We start from the raw sequence: 27,001 nt of genomic DNA, 5'->3' as shown, positions 1-27,001 counted from the left end.
CTAGGTATGAATTTGTACACTTACATTCTCTATTTTTTTAGTATGATTACATTCTGATCTTTTTGTGAAAACCTGCATTCTTTTCTATTATAGTCAAGGTACCTCAGTTAGCTTAAGCTCAGGAAACTCTCTAAGGTATTTTCGTTTTAGTGCTTGCATATTGTTTTTGCAACGTCGATCTTGTTATTATCCTAAAGTATACAACTTTTGTGCAGGTCTGGAAAGGGCTCAAACCAAAGAGTCACTTTCCATTGAGTTCTTGTTGTCTTCACGTGAAACTACACCACCTCCTACCACCTCCATGGCTACAGAAAAGAAAAATGCTAAAGGGAAGGTCAAGGCAGTAGAGAAGAAAAAGAACAAGATCTCAATTTGTAGCTGATGCAGTTCATTTTGTATGGGGGCACTTCTTATTTTGATTGGTCTTTGTGAAACCAAGTCTCCTGTTATTTTGCTTCTATGTGGGCTAATATCTGTTATCACTATGTTTTTGTGGCCGCTTATATGGCTGTTTGGATGCTTGAACGCAAATCAAATGTTGCTGTTATGTTGTGTTCAATTATGCATGTCTGCATGATTGATTTATCATGTCATATTTGTCTATTTTGGTTGGTTTGTATATAATATTGATTATTATCAGTGCAGTGGCATGTATGGGATGAGACTGTTTTTTCATCCCATCGCTTAACAGTAACCTAACTGTGGTATGACGGTAATGACGTATAAGGGATCACAAATCTATATTGATAGCTATGAAGGGAACGCATAATTTATGATGGCAAGTAAGGGATGTTTATAAGTTTTGATGGTATTCACAGGATTTTCTCCTTGTTGCGACCCTTCCTCCAGAGCTCTCTAGCCGACTTGTTCCGCGGCGAACTCCTCGAGCCGCCGCCTCCCTTCTCTCGGCGCTGGTTTTCTCTCGGGGACTCTTCAGTCGCAGCCTGCCAGCATGGTCTCCCCGTGCATCAGCCGCCGCAGACGACCCCTGCTGCCTGGTCAGGTGCTGTCTGTCTTAACGCGCGGCGGCTAACGCTAAGGTGGCGTTTGGATTGTGGGTTAGCTGGAAATCTGTTCCCAAATCAATTCTCCCTTCTCAGCAAGCTCTGCCACCGCCCAACAGACCAAGTGACTGAGCAGCATCTGCAGGTTCCCACGAGAGGGGCCGGGGGAGTCTTCGCTCGGAGGACCACGGCAGGAGCGATGCGCGGATACTGCAGACGGCGGGGCAAGCTGACGCACGGCTACGGCGGACTGCGCGGCAAGGCGTCGCGCGGCTGGGGCGGACTGCGCGGCCGCTACCACAAGGTCCATGGCGCGGGGGTGGCGGAGGACTCGGCGCCGGCGCTCATCAGAGCTTCTATCCGGCCATAGCCCACCCCCCACGGTGGGATAGGATTGGTGGGAAATAAGCACCCCATTTCCCTAACCCATACCCTCTATACTTCCCTTTCCCTAAATCCAAACATGGGAACAGATTTCCAGCTAGTCCTATTTCCCTATCCCACTCCCCATAACCCACAATCCAAACGCCACCTAATTCTTCTATACTTCACGCATTGAACCGCGCTGGAGGTAAACGGCTTTTCCTTTCCCAGCGCATCTTCTGTTACATTACCAACATCGGTGAACTAAAAATTTCCGTAGCTAAGGGGATATCTCATAGCTTAGGGGATTCATGTTCTTAGTGCTAATATACATATTACTGTACATTACAGTAACTGGGAGAGATCAGTTACAATATGGTATGCTCTTATGTGAAAGAAGATCGATCCTACTAGCAGATAGAGTAGCAAGGATTGCAGAGACACCGGCTTCCAACACCTCAGGTCTGTTTGGAGTTTGGTTGCCTTGTTTCCCCAATAGCCAGGCCCACTGACCTAGTGGATTGGATGCAGTCTCGCGCTGTCTTCTAAATTTATTAGCTAGGACCTAGGAGGCATGTGGTAGCACGCAATGGAGAAACTTCAGAATATGTCAGTGCAATTACGCTCCTTCGATGCATAGATGTTTAATGTTTTGAAGCTTGTCTCTGATTCCCTGTAACTCTTTCAGAGCATCACTGATTTGCATGCGGTCTGCCGGTGCCTCCTCTGAACATTGAACCCCGATGCGTAGAACTGAAATGATGCAGGAAATTTTCATATCTGCAATCCCTTCACCATCTTCTGTCTCTTGTACCAAGTGTCTGTCCACCACACTAGTCACCCTGCCTGGGCAATGCTATTTCTACATATTTGCGAAGGCCAAGGCCTTCTCCAAATTCATTGTCAGTTGGTCTTTTCCAGTGAACACCTCCAGCAATAGTATGCCGTAGCTGTACACATCACCTTGCATTGAGACTTCATTACCCAGGCCATACTCTGGAATCGACAAAGGAAGATGATAATGAAAAAGGAGCACGAGTATATATGTATATTCAGATATTGCTGTGAAAAAAATCTATTCCATAACATAACATCTTTGATGAGTGGTACGTTTTTACATAATCTTGCTATTTCTCATTCTATTATATGAAAAATGAGTATTTACCAAAACCTTTTTTATTTAAGTAAGAGAGACATGCATGAAAGGTGTGCTTAAATTATAGTTATAGACTAAGTTTTCATGATGAAATAAGTTATAAGAAACTAAAGAGTTATAGCAAATAGAAGCACACCTGGGGCAACATAACCAATTGTTCCTCTCATCGATGCCCAACTACTTGATTTATCTGCATCTTGATGTAAAAACCTTGCAAGTCCAAAGTCTCCAACATGAGCAACCATGTTTCTGTCTAGTAGAACATTGCTCGGCTTAAGATCACAGTGAATGATTGGCAAAGGCTTGCTTTGATGAAGATATTCCAGTGCTGATGCTACATCAATTGCAATTCTAATTCTAACGCTGAGATCTAGTGCATTCCGTTCACCATCTTCAATGGGACGTTGGCGTAGCCAGTGGTCTAAATTTCCATTTGGTAGGAACTCGTATACAAGAGCCTTGAAGTGATCACGATGGAAATCAATACTTGAGCATACTGTCAATATTTTCACAAGATTTCGATGTCGAATGCACCTCAGAGTCTCACATTCTGCAACAAAACTATGAGAGGCTCCACGTTGTGTCAGGTTGAGCACCTTCACAGCAACTTCTTGTTGCTGTCCATTGCTTGTCATACTTCTCTTGTAGACTGAGCCAAAGCTTCCTGCTCCTATTAGATTCTCAAAAGCGAAACCATTTGTTGCACTGACCAATTCAGCATAAGACACTCTTATGTGTTGCTCACTTGTAAGTGATGTTTCTGGGTTTGATTTTGTCCTTTTCGTATCACAGTAGCATACAAACAGTGCAATTACTACTGTGATAAATAGAATCACACTGCATATGGATACTGTCATGGCAAGTTTCCATGTTGTCTTCTTCTTCTTTGTAGAGTGGTTGGAGCAGGGTGGCAACTTCAGTTGAGGTATTCCATTACATAGACCATCATTTCCTACAACTGAGACAGCTGACGCATTGCTGAAAATTCCATCTTTTGGAACATTGCCTTCCAAGTTGTTGAATGAGAGATTCAAACTAGCAAGTCCAATCATGTTCTCAAGGAAAGTGGGGATGCTCCCAGATAAGTTATTATGTGAAAGGTCAAGCACTTGGAGGCCTCTTAGTTGCTCTATCGATGGTGGCATTTTTCCTTGAAGGTAATTTCCAGATGTATTGAGATACTGCAAGCTTTGGCACTTGCCAAGGGATGATGGGATCTCTCCAAAAATTCTATTATCAGAAAAATCAAGCATTCCAAGGTTCTTGAGATTTCCCACTTCAGGCGGTAGAGTCCCAGTTAAAAAATTGTGATCTAAATGCAAAGAACCCGACAAGGTAGAGGAGAAAAGTTCTTTAGGTATGGATCCAGTAAGATTGTTGTATGAGATATCCAACTGTTGTAAAGGACAACTGCCTAAACTTGGGGGTATTTCTCCACTGAGCTTATTGTCAAAAGGAGCTAGTACATTTAGCATTTGAAGGTTACCAATACTTGATGGGATGGATCCTGAAAATTTATTGCCTGAGAGGTATAATTGATTCAGCTTTTTGAGTCTGCCAAATGAGTCTGGAATAGGGCCCTCAAAAAGATTGTTGTTCATCTCAACAAACTGCAGGTTGACCAGATTTCCAATGCCTTCAGGTATTCTTCCAGTTATGCTGTTGTAGTTCGTGATAAAATACTTCATATTTGTTGAAAGATTGCCAACTGAATCTGGCAGCTCGCCTGTAGGCCTGTTTGGCACCAATCTCTAATAAAAACAATTTACTGCAATTAGTCAGGCTAGACATGAATCCCCAACCAAAACCATTTCTTATCTCGAGCCGATTCTCCGCAAGTGCCACTACCGATAAGTTCTGTTGGTGGACTCCTAGACAATCAGGAATAGTTCCTGATAAAAAGTTATTCACTGTTTGAATCCACTGTATCATCGAGGCATTGCTGAGGGATGGTGGGATTGGGCCATGGAATTGATTTTCATCTGCTAAGAAATATTGGTGCTTTGGTAGACTGTTGCCTAAATCAGGTGGAAAAGACCCATTTAGGTGGTTGCCTTGTAAGTCAAGATATTCGATAGAGGAAAGATTGAATATTGAAGGAGGTAAAGGACCTTCTAGTTCATTAAAGCCTATATAAAGGTTTTTAAGTGAATATAGATTTGTAAGAGAATGAGGCACATGGCCTTGAAGATTGTTTTGTTTCAGAGCAAGAGTTGTAAGCATCTCAAGGTTCCCTAGTGATTCTGGTATGTTCCCTTCCAGACTATTTTTCTCAAGAATTAGAGTCACTAATGATGAGAGGTTTCCTATCCAAGCTGGAATGTTCCCCTTCAGGTTGTTTTGTTCAAGGTTATTATTGAAAAAATAAGAGCAGTTAAATGTGAGAGGTTTCCCAGTGAAGGAGGGATGGTTCCAAAGAACTGATTGGAACCTAGATCTAGCGTGGAGAGATTCTCAAGGCTGCCTATCTCTGCGGGGATTTCTCCTGTGATGTTAAATGTTAGGAGTAGGCTTTTCAGATTTACAAGTCTTCCGATGCTGGAAGGGATTCTTCCAGTAAGTCTATTATTTCTAAGACTGAGTAACTGGAGATTAGGCAAGGAGCTGAATTCACTTGGTATTTCCCCCTGCAGTTTGTTACTGTCGAGCAAGATTTCTATAAAGCGGCTACAGTTGGAGAGTTATGGGGGAATCTGACCTTCAATGGAGTTGTAGCTAAGGTCTAGAGTTTCAAGGTCATGGATATTACCGAGCTCTGGTGGCAGGATGCCATAGAAGCGATTTGTGGAAGGTTGAGCCGCCTCAAGTACGTGATGTTGGCCAAGGCAGGGCTGATGGTGCCGAGAAGGTTGAGCCCGGTCAGGTCCAATGCGACCACATGCCCACGGCGGTGTCCCCTTGAGCCACAGGCCACACCGCGCCACTGGCACATTGGAATGGACAGGTTGCCCCATGATGCCAGGGCTCCCATTGGGTCACCCTTCACAAGTGATTTGAACAACATGAGCGCGAGGTAATCAGTGGTATTGCTTGTGGCTCTGGGTGGCAGAGAAGCAACTGAACATGTAAGGAAGACAAAGGCGAGCAAAATCGACTCTCGGAGTAGCACCATTGCTGCCAGTGGAGCTTGGCTGCTAGAGTCACTATTGGCTTGTGTTTGTTCTAGCACAAGGCAACCCGTGATTCTTCTGAAGTTCTCCCTCTATATTTGGTAGCTGCAGTTGCCACTGGGTTCAGTTTAAATAACCTGTGATCAGCCTGTTATCAATCAGATGAAGACCCTCTCATCACAATCAGTCTTCTTGATATCTCGTTGTCAGTCAGGCCATCAGAATATACAATTCACAACGATTTGAGGTAATCATACATGCCACTGCAAGTGTCACTGCTCGCTATCGAATAGGAGATGCAAGTGGGCCTGGTAGCAAGTTCCAAATGTGTTGGCGGTTTGGGCTCTTATTTTTTTATGATATAGCATGGTTGATTGGATAAGAAAATAAAGCATGGTAACCAGATGAATAAGTTGTTTTTTAGTTCAAATGGTCTTGTTTAATTTTTTTGTTTTAAGGTTGAGTTGGTGAATGTGTTGGAACTTTGGCTTTAATGAATACTCATTCCTATCCTTTGTCATGGCAGGTCAAAAAAGGGGGGCGATTGGGCATCATTCTGGTAAGGATCCATTCAAGCTAACAAGGAGAAGAGAAGATATATATAGAGGTCTTTCAAAAAAAAGATAGAATATATATAGTGGCCACCTGGTAGCTAATCATAGCTAATCTATTTATTCTGTATCAGGAAACGTGCAATCTTCTTAGTGTTCTATACTTCTATCAGCTGACAACCTAGTTTGGAAGAATGTGAGAAATCAAAAAAAAATTAGTGGAAAACAAAGTTCACTGTGCAACTTTGAATTTGCCATGCAATATGGCAAGTGGAAGAAAAGATGGATGCTTCCTTGCCGTCTTCCTGACAGAAGTCTAATTCTAATATTCCATTATCATGTTGGCAATTTGCAAAGTGCGCTTCCCTTTCGCTAGAAGGGAATGACTTGAGGAAAGTCTAGTCTTTGGGAAACAGCTGGGATCCTGGGGGGGCTCTGGCCTCTGGCTGTTTTTTCTTTTCTTTTTCGTTTTTCTTTTGCCCCCCATAAATGTTAGAAGGAACTTTTTAATCTATATTCCAAGAAGTGAACTTCTATCATCCAACCAAACAAGATTACAGGGATTTTACCCAAATGAGCGTCAATCATTCCGCGTTGTTTAAATTCCTAGCGAATCAACTATTCCCTCTGTTTTAATTGTAAGCCGCTTTGGCTTTTCTTGTTTAAATTCCCAGCGAATCAACTATTCCCTCTGTTTTAAATTGTAAGCCAATTTGGCTTTCTAGATATAGATATTTTATTATGCACCTAGATATACGTTGTATCTAAATACATATACGTTGTATCTAAATACATAGTAAAAACTAATATTTATCTAGAAAAGCCAAAATGTGGCCACTCTGAACTTTCAGGGTGATTTGACCCAAATTCGAACTAATCTGAACCTACCCAAAATGACCCCTTTTTTTTTTGGTTCAGTTCCCGTGCCTAACATTCCTTGGTATTTGACCACTTATTATCCCTTCAAATGTTGGCGGTTGTTCAAATGAATTGTAGATACCTTAACAGAAGATACAGGTTCGATTTGTTCTCCAAGTAATTTACCAATAATCTCCATCAACCTGACCCACATTGTTCGACTGTTACGAGCCCACAGTTGAGTTGACACGCAAGCCGAAATACAGCAGCAATGAAAAGAGTTTCTGAAAGGTTTTTGGACACAAGGAATAGTACTTACAGAGGAGGAAAAAGAAGGCTTAGGGATCGAGTCAGAAACCTCGAGCAGCAGCCTCTTGTTAAATTCACCAGCGTCACATCTCACATGTATTGTCGCCTTCGATTTTCATCCGCAGGAAACAGGACCGGAGTGTGATTTCCGCTGTGCTATTTTTTTTTTAAAAAAAACGAATTTTCGCCGTGCTCTGAGCTGCATGGCGATGTGTGCTGTCGACTGTCAAGCAAGAGTTGCTGTGTTAACTTCTGTGTGTCGTGCTTCGTAAACCCAACGGACCTGGGTGTGCTACTTCAAAACCTGAACTAGAATTGCAGTCAGCACGTTGTCCTAAAATCCGAATGTAATGCAAGGCGCATTGGGCAAGGCCCTTTGTCGATGTGTCAGTTTTGCTGGCTTTGTCATTTCGGGTTGTGTTGGTCCAGCGTGGTAATCGGTGGGTGGTGGCTTGGTGTGCTTGTGAAGTGATAATGGTTTACATTTTAGTCGTGCAGCGGTTTTGAGTTGTGGAGTTGAGGTCAAAACCCAACTGGATTCTGTCAACCGTCGTTTTAGTCGGTAGCTTGTTATTTGTTGTCAGGCTCTTTTGGAATTCTGTTGCTCTGTTATAGTACCTAGTCTAGGTTTTTTTTTCTTTTTAATATAGTCGGCAACTCTCCTATCTTGTTCTTAAAAAAAAAAAAAAAACTCCAATCCAATGCTGGAAGGGATTCTCCCTGTAAACCTATTTTGGTCAAGACTGAGTAACTCGAGATTATACAGCGAGCTGAAGTCACTTGGGAAGTTGGGATCTTCCCTTGCAAGTTATTATTGTGAGTGGAATCTGTCCTTAGATGGAATTGTAGCCAAGGTGCAGAGTTCTGGTGTGGAAAGACGCCATGGAAGCGATTCCATCCATGAAAGGTTGAGGTGCCTCATGTGCGTGAGGTTGCCCAACGCGGTAAGCCGGTAATGGTGCCGAGAAGGTTGAGCCCACTGAGGTCCAACGCTACCACATGAGTGACACGGCCACGGCGCGGCTTCCCCTCAGTCCGCATGCCACGCCATTCCACTGGCACATCGGAACAGGCTGGTTGCCCCATGAAGCCAGGGCCCGTGACGGGTCGCTCCTCACGAGCGACTTGAATGACATGAGCAACTGCCTACCTTTCTCCCCTCAGCCTGGGCGTTCGGTTTTAACCGACGGTTTAGTTCGGTTTCTTCGGTTTTTCAAAATTTTGGTTTCCAGAAAATGACCCCGATCGGTTTGCTAAAATTCCAAAAACCGACCAATTTTGGTTTGGTTTTTTAGTTCGGTTTTTCAGTTAAAACCGAATAAACCGATGCAAGAAAACATCAGACAGGATTTAGAACTGACAGCACAACACAGTACAAACTTGCACAGCACAGTATATTATTTGAAGACTCAAGACTGTTACAAACTTAACAATTCAATGCTCAAATCAAATATTACAAATTTGCAGTTCATTCTTGATAATAAACCACAGTACTCAATCAGTTTTTGATAAACAACAGGAAAAAAACAGAGTTCGGTTCGGTTTCTCGGTACTTCGGTTCGGTATGGCATAGAAACCGAAGCCGAAGCCGAACACCGAACTTCACAGAACTGGAAACCGAAACCGAACCGAAAAACCGAACTACCGACTATTCGGTTCGGTTTTGGGCCCAGTGTGATTCTCCCCACCCTCACCAGACTCTCCCAAAACAGGCAGTTTGCATCAGCATTCTCCAAACTCGGCAAATTTGTGGCACAGCAACTGCCTACCTTGCTTCCGCACAAAAAAGGTCGATTCAGGACGCAAAGAACGCGCAAAGAATTACTACCCTGAAGTTCACTGCATATTTGCACTGACTAATGACTGTACAACTGAACTCATAGGCTTCATGTATACATGGGTCACACTATCGTCTATCTTAACCGCAAGCAATCCCAGGTGGACTCCTGGAAACTTCACTACCGCCGTGGAATCCCATCACATAACATGGAATCCCAGTTGGCAAAAGCAATCTACCTAGACGAGAAGCACCGAAGCAAAACGTACTTCTATAAAAACTGAAATCCAACAGCCCGCTCAATATGACCTTTCAGACGCATCAGACTCTTCACAGACAAGTAGCACATGGATTTGCATCACCATTCTCCAGACTCAGCAAATCTGTGGTAATAAAGCAGGCACATACCGTTCTCTCTGGTTGTGCTTTCCCGACACACACACACACACAAAAAGGTTGAGAATCAGTACGCAAAACCACTAACCACACGCAAAGATTTTACCCAGAAGTTTACTGCATATTTGCATCAACTAATGACTGTACAACTTAACTCATACGCTTCATGTATACATGGGTCAGACTATCGTCTACCTCGTCAACCTTAAGCAATCCCAGGTGGATTCATGGAAACTGCACTACCGCCATGGAATCCCATCACATTAACATATTACAGATAAGTATTTTATAGCTCAAGTCAAATTTGAAATGGCAGGGATGTATTGCAGATTCACTTCGGTTTTTGGACTGTCAAAAGCACGCAGGAAGCTGCTGCCCAGCAGAAACCCAGCAACTCCTGATGTCGCAGTTATGGCTTGTGGTATGCAGCTGCTTGATCTTGCAATTTAGTTGAGCTCTCAGGTTCATTCTTAACATTGCTTGGCTCATCGACGGAAATCGCACTGGCATCCGCCTGCTGTTCACAGCACCATGAAGAGAAAAAGACAAGATTTGGTTAATTGAACAGAGTCAGTGTTGATAGCATGCACTCTTTGAGTTCGTCCATGTGGTATTATTATATCAGTGAATACAAAAGAAGGCACTTACAGGAGCTTGCTTCGAGGAACCAATGTCTTCTGCCATGGGTTCCAGTCCTCTATGGTCAGATGCAACTCTGCCACCATCCTGCACAATATAAGATCAATAAGAATGTCAGCAGATAATCACATTAGTCGAGCAAACAGAAGTGCAAAAGAAAATGAAAATACCTGCACTTTGGTCTCATTTTCACCAAATTCTCTCTTGACTCTCCTCCTACAAAAATTGACGAGGGCCACACATCAGGATGAAAAATAAAACCCAAAACGTAATGAGTACAGTCACTCAGAGAGGGAAGGGGCTAGAGAGGGAGGGAGAGAGAGACCTCGCTGACTCGTCCACAGCCTTGTGATCATCCACTTCCATATCAGAGTCAGGATCATGCCGTTCATCTGGATCATCTTGATCTTCATCTGGCTGTACATCAAACATGTCCAAAAAGAATCAGGTTTTGACTTATCACTTCCAATAGAATACCAGGGCAAATTCAACCAACACTAAAGATCATTTGTAAAGTTACATTTCTGATAGCTTAACACTTGTTGCCAATCACTTTATGTAGATAGTTGAAGACTTGAAGGATAAAACTAACTAAAATAAATTATCAATCATCCAGTTTTTGTTCATGTTGGCATAAATGATATATGTTCAATTCAGCATGATAAGTCCTAACATTCAGACTGATTGAGGCCATGGAGAATAACACTAAGCTTGAAAAATAGCATCAAGGTGTGCTTCAAATAAAAGAATATTCTGTGGCAAAAGCCACTCTTAATTTTTAACTATAACACAGTCTGTGCTACACGAATAATTCAAATGAACTAAATATCAAACAAAATATGGATGAGAAGAAATCCACAAAAAATGTGGAAACTGGAATGTGTGCACTATCTTCTCATGCCACCTCAGCTGAGAAGCATAGCACATGCATGTATATCACAACATTGAAACACATAGCACGTCCACTGTATCAACAGGTCAAGTCACTACATAGAGCAAGACAATGTTGAAGAACAACATAGACACTAGTTCATTTGTATTTGTAGTAGAAAAAAAGGATCCAAGCTTCTACCATCGTTCCAGCTTTGGTCGACAAGAAAAGAACAATGTTCTAAAAGCAGATCTATTAGACGTTATACAAGGAACAGGTGCCCACCATGTTACCATGTACTGAATGCTATCCAATCAGTACTGAGCAGTTAGGGTCTAATTTCAGTTACTAATATTTAAAGCATATAAGAAATAATATAATGACTGGATATAGGTATCACTACCAATTTGCTTTTAGGAGTCTGCATCTGGTAGAGATAAATCTACCACGAACTTTAAAATAAATGGAAAACACACATCTAGCACTCATGAGGGGACACACACAATTATCTTACTAGTTATAACAGGATGCTCAGTCGCTCACCTCAGGTACTTCTGTGTCAGGAACTCTCTCTTGAAACTGGACACTAGGAGCATGTCGAAGTTTTGAAAGATTATCCAGAAGTTTAGATCTTATATCATCTAGTTGGTATCGTGTATTTTTGTTCTCCATGTTACTAGGTGCAACATGAAGAGTGTAATCTGGACCAAAGTATTCATAGTACTCGTTGACAGGCATCTTGTCTTCAAGCTCTTGGCCAAGAGCAACTCCCGTCTGCACAAAATATATTTTTTAGGGAAGAAATGGATAAATCAGAAGTGCAAATATATTCCATTCTAACATCTGCAATCTAAAAATTTTAAGACAATTTCCTTGGTACAACAGGAAGGTGGCCTGTCAGTTAATTTGTTTTCTGTATCTACGAATAATCTACTCTAAGCTTGACTAACAAAGCACTTTTGCTAATCGCCAATATAATTTGAGGAACACAACGTGTTCTGTTATTTGATATGCTCATACGCATCTATACTCTTTAACATATGCATTTCAGCAAGAGAACATATACTAACATTCCAAATCATGCGTTACATGTCTAGCTCAAAAGTCAAAACCATACACAGGTATTAGCTTAACCAACTCATGTTGGCAACTGCAGTACACAGGCAGAAGGATTCAAGAAAATCAACTTTTACTTAGATCATCATACCTCATAACACCAACAGCGTGCAACATTTCTTATGGTATATCCACCACCACCAAGGAGCAACAATGGAACATTGAAAGACCTCATGTACCTAACACATTCCGCATGACCTCTGATTGAAAGATTAAAGCAGCCCAACCTATCCCCAGACAAGGAATCAGCACCACACTGAAGCACAACTGCGCCAGGGCGGAAAACCTCCATAACTTTGCCCACGATTGGCTTGAAAAGGGACTGGTAGCTTTCATCATCAATCCCATCATCCAGAGGGACATTCAGGGAGTAGTACTCCCCCTTTGAGTGCCCAATGTCACGGATATCCCCTGTTCCAGGGAAATAATCCCCAAACTTGTGGAACGAAACTGTCATAACCCTGTCTGTTGTGTAGAAAGCCTCCTCCACTCCGTCCCCATGGTGGATATCGATGTCGACATACAGAACTCTCTGTAAATATTAATTGAAGCATCGCATGTTAGCACAGCAAAATGACTAGGAGTGATTTGATTGAACATTCATAGACGAGAAGGGAGGCTATCAATCAAAACTGGTGACCATGGAAATGGAGAAAAAGTTGTTATATCTACTTTTAGACCTAATCTACCCCAAATCGTACACATACCCATCACCAAGTAAATATAGAATTAGACACACCAGCAAGCAACTTCGAAAAATTACCCACTATTGGGTAACTCATGGAAACGTATCCAACCAAAACACCTAACTAATCGAGCCAACCAAAACAAACTAAGGGAATAGAGTTGAGGAACCATGATCATCACCTCGTGATGCTTGAGCAGCTCGAGTATGGCGAGCACGATGTCGTTGACGTAGCAGAAGCCCGACGCCTCGCACTTCTTCGCATGGTGGAGGCCGCCGGACCAGTTGATTGCGATGTCGTGGCCGTGGTTGAGCTTGACGGCCCCGCCGACGGAGGCGCCCGCGTAGGTCTGGCAGAAGCTGTAGAGGCCGTCGAAGACGGGGCAGTCCTCGCCGACGTTGAAGCGCTTGAGCAGGCGGATCTGGTCCTGCTGCGTCTCGGGGGTGACGGAGCGCAGGAAGTTGATGTAGTCGTCGGCGTGGAAGCGGCAGAGGTCGCGGTCGCGGGCCGGGTTGGGCCGGTACACCTGCATCTGGTTGAGGAGGCCGTAGCGCGCCAGCAGCGAGTGCGTCATCCGGATGCGGTGCGGCTTCATCGCATGGCCCTGCCCGTAGTAGTAGTTGCCCACATCCGGGTCGTAGAAGTAGCACACGCGCCGCTTCTGCCCGTCGGGGCCAACGGACGGGAGGGAGTTGCCGCCGGAGCCCGCCGATGACGGGTCCATCGCCGCCGCCGCCGCCGCCGCCGAGGGGATTTGGTGTTTGTGTGGGGTTTTTTTTTCTCTTTTTGGCGGGTGCCGGAGCCTTTTGTTTTCAGAAGAAAACGGGCGGGTTCTGGCGATGGAAGGGGGAGGAGCGCAGAGCAGAATTTATACGAACGGGAGAAAATGCAAAGAAGGGACTAGAAAGCGAAGTAGGCGACGGCAATTGCAAAACGATGGTTTTGATTAGGTTCACCGATCGATTTTGGACGCTATTGGTATACGACTACTGGTTTCTCTTCCTGAAAACTTTTTTTCTCCTATGTCTAAACAGAAGATCTCTAATAAAAAATTCTCTACCATCTCACGAAGCCACATCATTTAAAGACCCACAAGTCACTAACCTCTAAATCACGCACATACATCAAGCATCTTCTTGCAGTTGTGTTACTAGCTCAAGCGGCTCTTCATTTTCTATCCTCTAATCTCCCTGTCTAGTCCAATTCCTCCACGCATAACACCATCTGCCATCTTTTAAACCTAAATCATCCATATATAATCAGCCTGTAACACTGTAAGAAAATGTTCTCTCTCTCTTTCCCTCTCCCTCGGTTGCATGTAGCTCTGAGGTGGACGGTGGTAGCCTCCGACAAGTTCTTGCGAATGGCGAATGTCACGATTCAATCATACCAACCCATTTATCTTAAGAATCTAAGCATAACCTGCATTTAAAAATCCCTATTTCCCAAAACCATGCATATCAATTCTTGCACTTTCTAGGCTGACACATGTAACATGCACTATGTGATATCACACACACATCTAGCCCCACTTGTCAGCCCATCACACACACACTAAGCCTCTCCCTCATTCATTCTCTCACACGCACCAGGAAAAAAAACGAAGAAAGGGGACGAGAAGAGAAGAAAGAAGAGGAGGAAGGAGGAGCAGGAGATCCACGTGGAGCACCATTGTAGGATGCCGATGACAAGCTTCCCCATCACCACCACGCTTTCAAACTCGTCGGAGATGGAGAAGACCTCAAGATTTCATCTTTATCCTCAAGCCCTGGAGGAGGAAGCTCTCCCTCCCTAGGTTGTTCCAAGACGAGCTGTTGCAGGTGGAGGTCCCCCACGACGTGGTGAGCAAGCACCAAGTCCTCTCCCTCTCCATCCTCCCCTCAATCACCCTCCACGCAAGCTTCAAGGTCATCCATGGCCACCACTACCATGGATGAGCTCGAGCTCCACAACACCATGCATGATGAATCTAACACCTAGAATGAGTTTCCAACGTTACTAGGAGACTATCGAAACAAACTGCATTTAAATCGGTGTCTGAATGCACCCAAAATCATCCCTGACATGTTTTTCCAGTTGTGTAAACTGTGTTCTCCAGTTCGGCGCTCTGCGTGACCGTCCGTCAAAACACATGTTCTCCTGAACTATCTGGTGCTCACGGGGACAGTCCGCCCTCGACATTCCGATCATCACTCGAACAGTCCACCAGTGCACAGTAGAGGCCCATATGCATGCATGATCTTGTAAAATTCATAGAAAATTTATTTTAACTCCAAAAATTATGAAACAGTTTTGCTGGTTTCCTTATGAAATTCTCTATCATCTAAACATGAGTTTGAAACCAAAATAAAATTTTAAAATCTGACTAAATTTTGGATGCATTATTGCTTATTAAATAAATAACTCCTCTAGATCTTAACAAATCTTGAGACAAATTTTTTAGCTTTCTTTGAGCATGTGCTATCTAGAAAATATATTTTGTGCATCATCCCATTACATATGTGAACTCGACATACCTTTTCTAAGCCTCACATGTGACCTAACACTATAGACCTTTCGCTTTTAAACAATGACCACATGCACCTTGTTGGATGGACTCCTAAGCACCTTAGGAATACATCCACAACCACAAGCTAGCACAAAACATGCAAATACCCCAGGTGAGGATTTCGTTTTCGAAAGCCTAAGAACACAGAATCTGTGTTCTCACGGATAGTGCGACTGATCATCTGGATAGTCCGCGAGAACACATGCACTTAGAAACAATTCACAAAAAAACACTTATTTTTAAGAAAAATTTGACCAGATTTATAGAAGATGATATTAACATTTGCATCTCTAAATAGGATTAGTATAAAACTAGGTAGCGTGCTCGTACGTTGTTACGGGACAGCTAAACTTTTACACTAAAAACATACGGATCGCACGATAAGATGACAATACTATGAAATTAAATATACCGATGTTAAAGTGACATTTAATCCAAAAGCAAAGTTCGTGAAATTAACACAGTCACAGAGAGCAGTGTCGCAAGCTCACAAACTCTACTGTATAGAACTTTCTGTGATGCAGCAAGATAATGTTTTACATTGGCAGGAAGAAATCTCCGATATCCATTTCTTTCGTTCCCCAATAAATTCACAAATAAGTTCTGTCGTATCTCCGTACCATCCTGTACATAGGTTCGAGTATATATATATATATATATATATTAGTGCATGTCACATGGATAATACTGCGTGTCTTAAAAAAATCTCATAAAATCTTAAAACAAAATATGTTATACTCACCGTATAAATATGTGTGGCTTTAGGACTATTCCACACTGGCATATACTGTAGAATAATGTATCCACTGTGGCAAGATTCAACTTATATGACATTATTATTTCCGACGTACCCATCATTTTATAATAATTTGCTGTGGAAAATCTACCTAACCGGCCAGGTATCGACCTCAACATCGGCCAGTTGTGTACTCAGGCCTATCTGCTCCAATATGAAATATCTCTTTCCACAATCCAACTCCTGTTGTATATGACCATACATATAATCTGAAAAATAGTCATGCATAACAAGGGGGTAAGTTGCCAGTTCCTTCTTACTGCCTGAATCTCGATCATATTGGCAACTAACTTGAGGTCCACATTTGGTGCCAACATTTCTCGGTTCTATGCGTTTGGAAGGTTCACCATTATTCTGCCAATAAAAATCAGTGCCAACTACCAAGAATTAGCTATAGAGAGTAGGCATAAATCATTCTTAGTTCAGGGGGCAATAGAAGTTTACCTGTAAGAACAAAATTGCAGGTTCTACCTCTTTAGTACAAAACCATCCATATTTACCATAAACTATTTTTATTATCAGCCAACATATATTATTACTACTATTAGCCATTAATATGAATCCAACAAATTTGAGCAAGTTAAAAAAACAGATCTGGTACATATTATAGTGGAACAAGCCTTAATTAACCTGCATGTTGTTCTTTTGTTATCAACCTAAAGAGGAAACAATAATGCCACTAAATGATGTATGTTTGAGGGTAGTCATCCAAGGGCGACCAATTAAAAAACAATTCATATATGTGGTCTTTGTGTTATTGTTTTCTTTAGGTTGGTGCACACAGATATGTGAGGAAGGCATATAAGCTCTAGGGAAAATTGGCTCTGTACCATTAAAAGACTGCATGTTTGGATATGTACCATTAAAAGGATGAACTTGTGCTATGTACCATTAAAAGATTGCATCTCTTTGGATCTTAGCACTTCCGTGAAGTCTCTGTTAACAGGGACTTATATACCTCAAAAACTGCATGTTTGGATATATATGCTTATATAAAAGTGACATATTATAACACCTCAAAAAATTAGCATGAGCTCAACATCACCTATTAGAATATTATATTAGTAAGATATGGCATAACTTTAGTAGTACATAACATTGTTCACATCTGGATGCTTAACTGGGTTCTCTAGGTCACATATAGCACCATAGTTAACAACACATTGGTTTAGAACAGAACACATACTAAGTTACACATGCTTAGACTAAGATAACTACTCAATTATAAGCCTATGGTTGATTCCTCCAGGTGAGATTGATGCCATCCTCCTTGTTGTCACACCTGGGCTTGTTGGAGAAAGGGAAGCCATCCTCCTTGTGGTCACACCTACTGGACTTGCGGAAGAAAGAGATGACACACCCCTTTTTATCACACCTGAGCTTGATGTTACTTTTGGATCATCAATAATGTTCAATGGCTCAGTAACTTCGGTGGAGGCTTCAACAGCTTCAGATTTTGTTTTCCTGTAAGGCACAAGTCGGGTCAATGAAAGAACATATTCCATCACATATAAGACATGAAACGTTAGCATATCAAACATAGGCATGGTAAATTACTTTTTTGTTTTTTTGGACGAGAGGGTGGAAGTTCTTGTTCTAGTTCAGCTTAAGTTGCATAACGCCCTTCTCTAAATATCCAAATTGGAAGCACCTTTTGCATTGATATAGACCTCTTTTTCCTGGCTCTCCACTAGCCTTGATTCTTTGCTTCCTTGATCTACCAACAGGCCTTTCTAATGGTGGAGGAACCACTTCAAAACCAGGGTTATTTTTTGGCCATTGAGATTTGTCACCCAATGGAGTGATCTCGAACTGATAAGCTACCTTAAACCTCTTTACTGAATAATAGTCATCCACGTAGTCCTCTACTTTTAGTTGTGTAACTTTTCCAAATAAAAAGATAGCATGAGTCCAAACCACTTTTCTGAACAACCCAAAAAGTCACCTTTTGGTTGCTGCCCCATTTAAAATATAGATCAATATCTTTCTCCAGATTGATGAGTGCATATTCTTCTGGATCCACATTCCATTTTATGGTCCTACCCCGATTATAAAACTTTTTACCCTCATGAACAGTGAAGTAAGAGTTGACAGTAACCTCTAATCTACACTGATTCTTTGGATTTTTCCTACAATAAATCACACATGCATCGAAAATACATAGAACAAATGTAAGGAGCAGTTGACAATAATCTTAGGTCCCATTTATTCACTTCAACCAGGATTGGTCCAATTTGCACTTCACACATCCATGTATACTTATACACAAATACAAGAAAAATAGAGGAATTTAAGAGGTGGTTAGAGATTATCCTTCCGAACCCCATCAAGATCCATCTACCTCAATCCCCCCCCTCCAATTTCACTTCAATGTTCTCTAAAAATCACTAAAAACTAGGGTTAGAAGCCATAAACCTGGTGAAGGGGCGCGTCTAGGGGTCTTGCACGACCCTAGAGTCTTCATAAATAGCCGCCGCCCCTCCATTAGGGTTCGGGTTTTGCTTAGATTAATCTGTCAAGAACAGTTTTGCCGTTCATCGGTTTGTGAGACCCCAACTTTGTGAGTTTAATCATTCATCTGCAATTTGGTTGCGTTCTTTCTTGTTCTTGCTTGTGTTCTTCGTTGCGTAGGCAGGGATTAGCCTTCTTGGTGAGGTCAACCTGGTCCGTGACTCGGTTGATAACTAGAGGAGCTGTGGTGCTAAGATTGCAGGGTTCAATCTGAAGCCGGATCGGTGTGTCATTCTCCGCCACAACGATAGTTACCATCACCTGATGGAAGATCGGGACCCTGTCTCCATTAAGTGATAATCAGAGCTAAGGTATACCGTCAGGTTCACTTTTATTCTCTAGTTTGAGTGTTTCGCATTCGTCCCATAGTCCAGTGCCATACTTGTTTTCCTGTCCTAGAACCTTCCGCGCCATAGCCTTTGCATATTTTTGTTTTAGAGTCCGTCGTATTGAGTTTGTGTCCTGGTCGAGGTCTTGTTGCTGGTTAGGTCGTGTTAGAGTCCAGTTCGTGTGTTTTTCCTATCGTTTCCATCAAATCTTAGCTGTTGTGACCAATTTTGCACACATTATTCCCGTTTTATCCTCTAATTCAGAGCCAATTATTAAAATTGGTCTAGTTTTCGTATACGAACTCTGTTTTCAACGTTCCATATATGCAAATCGATCAGAAAAAATTTTTGGATATGTCCATCCCCTGCCTTGCTGGGGTTCAAAATTTTTAGATTGGTCAAAAAGTGATCACAAGATCCTCGTTTCGTGGTCACAAGGTTTTTGTCGATTTTGAGCAAGTTTTCTGAAAATTCCACAGGCCACGTCTTACACTTGTTTTAGCTCGTTTTTTATGTGGTTACTTCTTTTGTGCTCCTAAGTAAAGGAAAAATATCAAAAAAAAGTCAAAATTTCCCAAAAAACAACGACAGTCTAAAAAATAAAAAAAAAGAGAGGCAAAAGAGGAACAATATCTAGAGGAGCACATAGAGAAGACCAAAGTGAGTTGTGTTAGCGTGTGCCGTCTGGTTCTTTGTTTGTGTTGCTATTTTCATCCACCATACTTGTTTTTTATACACCTGTCACCTTACTATCCACCATACTTTTGTCACACGCCTGGTACTTAGAATATTTTAGACCAGCAACGAGAACAAGTACTTTGGACTATAATTTAGCATTACTTTCTGTTACTGACTTGTGTGCCAGATATACATATTACTCTTTATGTGTCTTCCAAGCTCCACAAACTCTTTAGATCAGTAGAGACAAAGGGCCTTGTAATCTCGGTACCACTGCATCACAGGTATCACGAACCAGCCGCCAGTTGTACCGCCCACTCCTTGTGTTGGTAAGAACTTTGTAAGAGCTTGGTAAGACACTTCCGCTTGCTGTGAAAAGTGACACCACTGCAACCACGTAGTCATTTGGTAGGGATAACTTTTACCTATTTGTTCCTGTTTTTGTGTTTTCAATGGCAGGAGATGAACAGACTGGAGATAACAATCCTAAAGGTTTCAATGAGTGTGTCAGTCAAAAGCAACTACAAGCTGTTGTAGAGGATGCCCAAAAAAGAATGAATAAGGCCGTTAGGAAGGCCGTCACTGACGCACTCATTGAACTCAACATTGGCAATAGCATGGAGAGATTGGACAAGTAAATTTCCACGCTAACCGACAAGGTTACTGAGTTGGAAACCTTTGTGGCGGGCAACAACGATGTCTCTGGCAGCAACATTGATGGTCAAGACACGGTGTATGATGCCAATAGGAACATAGGTCGAGCAGCTTTCCGACAAGAGATATTACGACAACGTCTTCGCCGCAACACGACAGGTATGGGTGATGTCCACCACCACCGTCAAGGTAATAATCACCGTGTGCTCGATGATCCTTATGCTAAAATTAAGTTCACAATACCATCTTTTTCGGGTCATTATGATGCTGAGGGATATCTTGATTGGGAGATAATGGTAGAACAAAAGTTTAGTGCCCACCTTGTACCTGAGCAGCATAGAGTTAGACAAGCTACTAGTGAGTTTAAAGATTTTGCCATTATTTGGTGGAATGGGCTAGCTGCACAGGATGCTTTACCTGGTACATGGGAAGAACTTAAGGTAGCTATGCGTTATCGTTTTGTTCCTCCTTCTTATCATAGAGACTTGCGTAAGAAATTGATGCATTTAGAACAAGGAGATAAATCTGTACATGATTACTATGGTGAGCTCCAAAAGTGATTGATGCGCTGTAGTGTTGTGGAGGGAAACGAAGATGCCATTTATCATTTTTATTCAGGTTTGAGGCATGAGATTCAGGACATTGTTGATTATAAAGAATCTAACACTATCAACCAGTTGTTTCAGTTTGCTATGCTTGTAGAAAAGGAATTGCAGGGGCGTGAATAGCAGGGCAAGAGCAAGGTCAGCACCAGCACATACACGCCATGCTCTACACCATCTTCGGGGCTGACCAAGCCAACCACTTTTCGGACGCCTCCACCAGCGAGCAAGCGAGCAACAACCTCTGGAGTTTCCGCTACACCTAAGGCACCTCCCGCACGACCTTCAGATTTAGGTAAAAATTCTTTACAGGTGCCTACCAAGAGTTCCTCATCCGTTGCATCGACGGGACGCACTTCGGGTATTCAGTGCCACCGCTGCCATGGCATTGGCCATGTGCAGAAGGACTGCCCAAGTCAGCGGGCATATATTGCTATAGAAGATGGTTACATCAGCACCTTTGACATTGAGGATGAAGAAAACCAAGATACAGATGAGGAGGATGGCAAAGTCCTTGGTGATGAGGCAACGGCGTCCTATAGAAGCATCATTGTACAGCGGGTGCTCAGCTCACAAGTCCAGCAACCTGAGAAGCTACAACGCCATAACTTGTTCCAGATTTTCTTCGTCATCAGCGACCGTCGAGCACATGTCATTATTGATGGAGATAGCTGCAACAATTTGGTGAGTTCTGATTTGGTCAAGAAGCTTGGCTTGACCACACGCCCACACCCACGTCCATACCATATTCAGTGGCTAAATGGTTCTGGTAAAGCAAAGGTAACATAAACTTACAGAGTTTCGTTTTTCATTGGTTCTTATGCTGATTCTGTTGATTGTGATGTGGTACCTATGCAAGTTTATTCACTCTCATTGGGTCATCCTTGGGAACATGATAATGATGCTACACACCATGGTAGAAGTAATAAATACACTTTTGTGCATAAAGGAAAGAAAATTACTTTGGTACCTTTGACCCCTGCTCAAATTGTACAAGCTGATAGAGAACATGCTGCTAGTTTCAATGATGTTCAATCTAAAAATTAGCAAGTTGCTAATTCTATTTTCCCACCTAAAAAGGATAAGTCTACATCTATTTCTAAGGCTAAGGGTATTAAATTGAAGGGTGGTGTTATGCTTGCAACAAAATGTGACTTTGCTGAAATTTCTAATGATGATATTTGCTATGCTTTGGTATGCAAACGAGCTATGTTTTTGCTTGATGATATTGTTAGCTCGATACCTCCTGCTGTCACTAACCTTTTGCAGGAATATGAGGACATTTTTCTAGCTGAGATACCTCCAGGACTGCCACCTATGAGAAGGATAGAGCATCAAATCGATTTGATTCTGGGAGCAACCTTACCCAACTGAGCTGCCTATCGAACTAATCCTGAGGAGACTAAGAAAATTCAGCGGCAAGTCCAAGATCTTTTGGACCGCGGGTATGTATGTGAAAGCCTTAGTCCTTATGCCGTTCTTATACTTTTGGTTCCTAAGAAAGATAGAACTTAGCGTATGTGTGTTGATTGTAGAGCCATCAATAATATTACCATTCGGTATCGTCATCCTATTCCTAGGCTAGACGACATGTTAGATGAGTTGTGTGATTCTATAATTTTCACTAAGATTGACTTGCGAAGTGGCTACCACCAAATTAGAATGAAACTTGGAAATGAATGGAAAATTGCGTTTAAAACCAAATTCGGGTTGTATGAGTGGTTAGTAATGCCTTTTGGTTTGACAAATGCACCTAACACTTTCATGCGCTTAATGAATGAGGTTTTAAGATCTTTTATTGGACATTTTGTGGTAGTTTACTTTGATGATATATTGATTTATAGCAAGTCTTTTGATGAACATATGGATCACTTACATGCTATTTTTAATGCTTTACGTGATGCACGTCTATTTGGTAACCTTAAGAAGTGCATTTTTTGCACGAATCGAGTTTCTTTTCTTGGCTATGTTGTAACTCCACAGGGAATTGAGGTGGACGAGATGAAAATTGAAGCCATAAAGAGCTAGCCGGTTCCCCAAACCATCACACAGGTGAGGGTTTTTTTTGGTCTTGCAGGATTCTACCGCTGCTTCGTCAAAGATTTTAGCACCATTGCTGCCCCATTGCATGAGTTGACGAAGAAATGAGTGGTGTTTCATTGGGGAGAGGCACAAGAGGAGTCCTTTGACACTTTGAAGGACAAGCTTACACACGCACCATTGCTGCAACTTCCAAATTTTAGTAAGGCTTTTGAGCTAGAATATGATGTTAGTGGAGTTGGCATTGGTGGTATTTTGATGCAAGATGGTAAATCAGTTGCTTACTTTAGTGAAAAATTGCATGGTCCTATTTTTAATTATTCCACATATGATAAAGAATTGTATGCACTTGTTCGTTCTTTAGAGACGTGGCATCATTATTTATGACCTAAAGAATTTGTTATTTATTCTGATCATGAATCGCTTAAGTATCTTCGCTCTCAAAATAATCTGAATCGTAGGCATGCTAAATGGGTTGAATTTATTGAATCTTTTTCTTATATTGTCAAACACAAGAAAGGGAAGGATAATGTGATTGCTGATGCTTTATCTAGAAGATATACATTACTGTCCCAACTTGATTGCCGGATTTTTGGTCTTCAATTCATTAAAGAACGATATACGCTTGATCCTAATTTTAAGGATGTGTTGCTTAATTGTAGAGAGGGACGCACATGGAATAAGTTTATGATCAGTGATGGGTTTTTATTTAGAGCTAACCGTATATGCATTCCAGTTAGTTTCGTTCATCTTTTGTTGTTGTAGGAGGCACATGAAAGCGTATTGATGGGATATTTTGGTGCCAAGAAGACAGAGGAGGTGCTGTCCACACACTTCTTTTGGCCAAGGATGAGGTGAGATGTAGAGCGATATGTGGCTTGGTGTGCCACATGTCAAAAAGCTAAGTCGCGGTTAAACCCACATGGTTTGTATATGCCTCTTCCTGTTCCTTCTACTCCTTGGGCAGATATATCTATGGATTTTGTGTTGGAATTGCCAAGGACTAAGAGGGAGAGGGATAGTATTTTTGTGGTGGTTGATCATTTTTCTAAGATGGCACATTTTATTCCTTGTTATAAGAGCGACGATGTTGTTCATATTGCTGATCTTTTCTTTTAAGAAATCATTCGCTTGCATGGTATGCCTTCTACTATTGTTTTAGATCGTGATGCAAAATTCTTGAGTCATTTTTGGTGCGCGTTGTGGAATAAATTGGGGACCAAGCTGCTGTTTTCTACAACATGTCATCCCTAAACTGATGGGCAAACTAAGGTTGTGAATCGAACATTGTCCACTATGTTGAGAGCCATTTTAAAGCGCAATTTAAAGATGTGGGGAGAGTGTTTACCGTATGTGGAGTTTGCATATAACAGCGCGGAACATTCCACCACCAAGGTAGTCCTTTTCAGGTAGTGTATGGTTTTAACCCCTATGCTCCTATTGATCTTTTGCCTTTACCTACCACTAAGAGAATACATAGTGATGCTAGAGAGTGTGCTGATTTTATTCGTAAATTGCATGAAATAACTAAAGCAAATATTGAAAGCATGAATGAAAAGTGTAGAATTGATGGTAGTAAAGGTAGAAAAAGAGATTAAACTTGAACCGGGTGATTTGGTTTGGTTACATTTAAGAAAAGATAGATTTCCTGAGCTACGTAAGTCTAAATTAATGCCAAGAACAGCTGGTCCTTATAAGATCATTGAGAAAATAAATGATAATGCCTACAAACTTGAATTGCCATCCGAGTTCGGGGTTAGTCCCACCTTTAAAATTGCAGATTTGAAACCTTATTTGGGAGAAGAAGATGAGCTTGAGTCGAGGATGACTCCAATTCAAGAGGGGGAGGATAATGAGGACATCACTTCTTCAGAGGTATCCGCTGATCCTCCAACCGTCATGCAAGGTCTAATGACCCGGGCTCGAAAGCGATAACTTAATTTAGAGGTGAGCTCATTCTTAAGCGATAGTTTTCATACTTTTGAGAATAGACTACTACCTAATGATATTATCTTGCTTAGGAACATTAGAGAGGGTCATGAAGGACTTAGAGAAAGTGGTGGAGGTGATGATGACTAGCAAGGACGTTCAACACAAGTCGGAGGCCTAGTCCAACAAGAATTCAAGTCTACCTCGGCCTCCAGGACCAGTCTGCCTTAAACTGGTCACCCAGGATGCATCCAGACTCCGTTTTTGATAATCCACATATTGATGGAAATCTAATTTGATAAGGAAGCCAATCCAAGTGGTTTCACATCAAAAGCTATTCGAAATCAACAGGAATCATCGAAACAAGTCAGCATCTAGAATCTACCAGGGTGCTGCGACACCGTCTTTTGGTCCGTTAGACCATGTATCGAGTTTGGGCCCATTAGGGGCGCGTTTAGGGGTCTTGCACGACCCTAAAGTCTTCATAAACAGCCATCGCCCCTCCATTAGGGTTTGGGTTTTGCTTAGATTAATCTGTCAAAAATAATTTCGCCATTCATCGGTTTGTGAGACCCCAACTTCGTGAGTTTAATCATTCATCTGTAATTTGATTGCGTTCTTTTTTGTTCTTGCTTGTGTTCTTCGTTGCACAGGTAGGGATTAGCCTTCTTGGCAAGGTCAACCTAGTCCGTGACTCAGTTGATAACCAGAGGAGCTATGGTGCTAAGATTGTAGGGTTCGATCTTTCGATCTAAAGCCGGATCGATATGTCATTCTCCGCCACAACGATAGTTACCATCACCTGATGGAAGATTAGGATCCCCGTCTCCATTACCAACTTGCTTGCAACTAGTGCAAAACTGACTATTGTTCTTCATAAAACTAGTCTTGTGAGGAGCAAAGGCCACCTTGCCTTTCTTGGGGGCATAGCCCAATCCCTCTTTGTAGAGAGAAGCTCTTTGGCTATCCAAGCACATAAACAAGCGGTCTTCACCACCACAGGCCTTAGCCAAGGTGTGAGTGAGCTTATTGATCTCCTTCTTGAGGTTCTCATTCTCAACTATTAGTGAGGCATCACAAGTGAAACCATCACTACTAGATGAGGTGGAAGTAGAAGTATTACAAGAAGGGTTAGTGAGAGGAACAATGATAGGCATAGATAATGATTCATCAATTATATTACAAGTTAAGCCTACATTGCAAGTTTCAACATGCTTCTTTTTATTTTGCTCATCAAGCAAAGAGGAATGAGCCTTTTCAAGTTTTTTGTGAGCCTTGCTAAGCTTCTCATGGGCTTCCTCTAGCCTCTCATGAGATGCATTGAGCTCATCAAAGACTTGCTTAGGGGCTTTTAGTTCCTTACACAAGCTTTTATATTCCTTCTCTTGATGTCAAAGTGTTCTTTAGCATCTTCTAGCATGTCAAATAGTTCATCCTTAGTAGGTTCATCATCATCACTATCACTTTTCATTTTCATTTTCATATTCCTCATCACTTTCATCATCATAAATTTATACCTTAGTGGCCTTAGCCATGAAGCATGATGGAGTGTCGATGAGAGAAGGCTTCTCATTAATTGCAATGCTTGCAAGTGCCTTCTTCTTGGTGGTCTTGTCATCATCACTATCATCATCATCACTTGAGGAAGCATCACTATCCCAAGTGACCGTATATGAACCACCCTTCTTCTTCTTGAAGGTCATCTTATCCTTCTTGTTTTTCTTGTTGTCATCATCATTGTCGCTATTGTATGGACATTGAGCAACAAGATGATCTTTGCTTCCATATTTGAAGCACCTTCTTGACTATTCCTTGTTCTTGGATGAAGATTTCTTTCTTCTAGCATGGTACCCTTTCTTCATCATGAATTTGTCAAATTTTTTGACAAAGAGAGCCATCTTCTCATCATCATCATCCCATGAACCATCATCTTCACTTGATGTATCTAGCTTTGCCTTGCTCTTGGATGATGTGGCCTTGAATGCCACGCTCTTCTTTTTCTCATCTTTTTTCTTCTTCTTTTCTTCCTTCTCATCATCATCTCTATATGTATTATCAGTCATTATATCTCCCAACAC

General features: G+C 41.9%; 1 protein-coding gene, 1 long non-coding RNA gene and 1 pseudogene across 4 annotated transcripts; 1 reads left to right on the top strand and 2 right to left on the bottom strand.

The window, feature by feature from the left end:
- The first annotated feature begins 852 nt into the window (after positions 1 to 852).
- LOC136476085 (uncharacterized) lies at positions 853 to 6,604 on the top strand. Of its 2 annotated transcripts, none has more exons than XR_010763417.1 (3): positions 853 to 1,058; positions 1,150 to 1,575; positions 6,160 to 6,604. It is a non-coding gene; the product is annotated as an uncharacterized lncRNA (long non-coding RNA). The 2 variants fall into 2 exon arrangements; XR_010763416.1 differs by lacking the exon at positions 6,160 to 6,604 and adding an exon at positions 2,056 to 2,599 and having other exon boundaries at positions 922 to 1,058.
- On the bottom strand, positions 1,948 to 5,841 carry LOC136476084 (receptor kinase-like protein Xa21; annotated as a pseudogene).
- A 2,267-nt stretch (positions 6,605 to 8,871) lies between the features above and the next one.
- On the bottom strand, positions 8,872 to 13,768 carry LOC136476083 (probable histone deacetylase 19). Of its 2 annotated transcripts, none has more exons than XM_066473762.1 (7): positions 13,018 to 13,768; positions 12,242 to 12,682; positions 11,578 to 11,808; positions 10,489 to 10,580; positions 10,334 to 10,379; positions 10,173 to 10,250; positions 8,872 to 10,038 (listed from the first exon to the last, which is right to left on the bottom strand). In XM_066473762.1, exons 1-7 carry the CDS (start codon positions 13,558 to 13,560, stop codon positions 9,934 to 9,936), a joined length of 1,536 nt encoding a protein of 511 aa, XP_066329859.1. In that variant the 5' UTR covers positions 13,561 to 13,768; the 3' UTR covers positions 8,872 to 9,933. The 2 variants fall into 2 exon arrangements, with proteins under 2 accessions (XP_066329859.1, XP_066329858.1); XM_066473761.1 differs by having other exon boundaries at positions 8,875 to 10,041; positions 13,018 to 13,766.
- Positions 13,769 to 27,001: the final 13,233 nt, after the last annotated feature.

This window comes from Miscanthus floridulus, chromosome 8 (assembly GCF_019320115.1).
Source record: "Miscanthus floridulus cultivar M001 chromosome 8, ASM1932011v1, whole genome shotgun sequence".
NCBI lineage: Eukaryota > Viridiplantae > Streptophyta > Magnoliopsida > Poales > Poaceae > Miscanthus > Miscanthus floridulus.
Note: the sequence above shows the minus strand (reverse complement) of the source record. Positions and strands in the feature narration are given on the sequence as shown.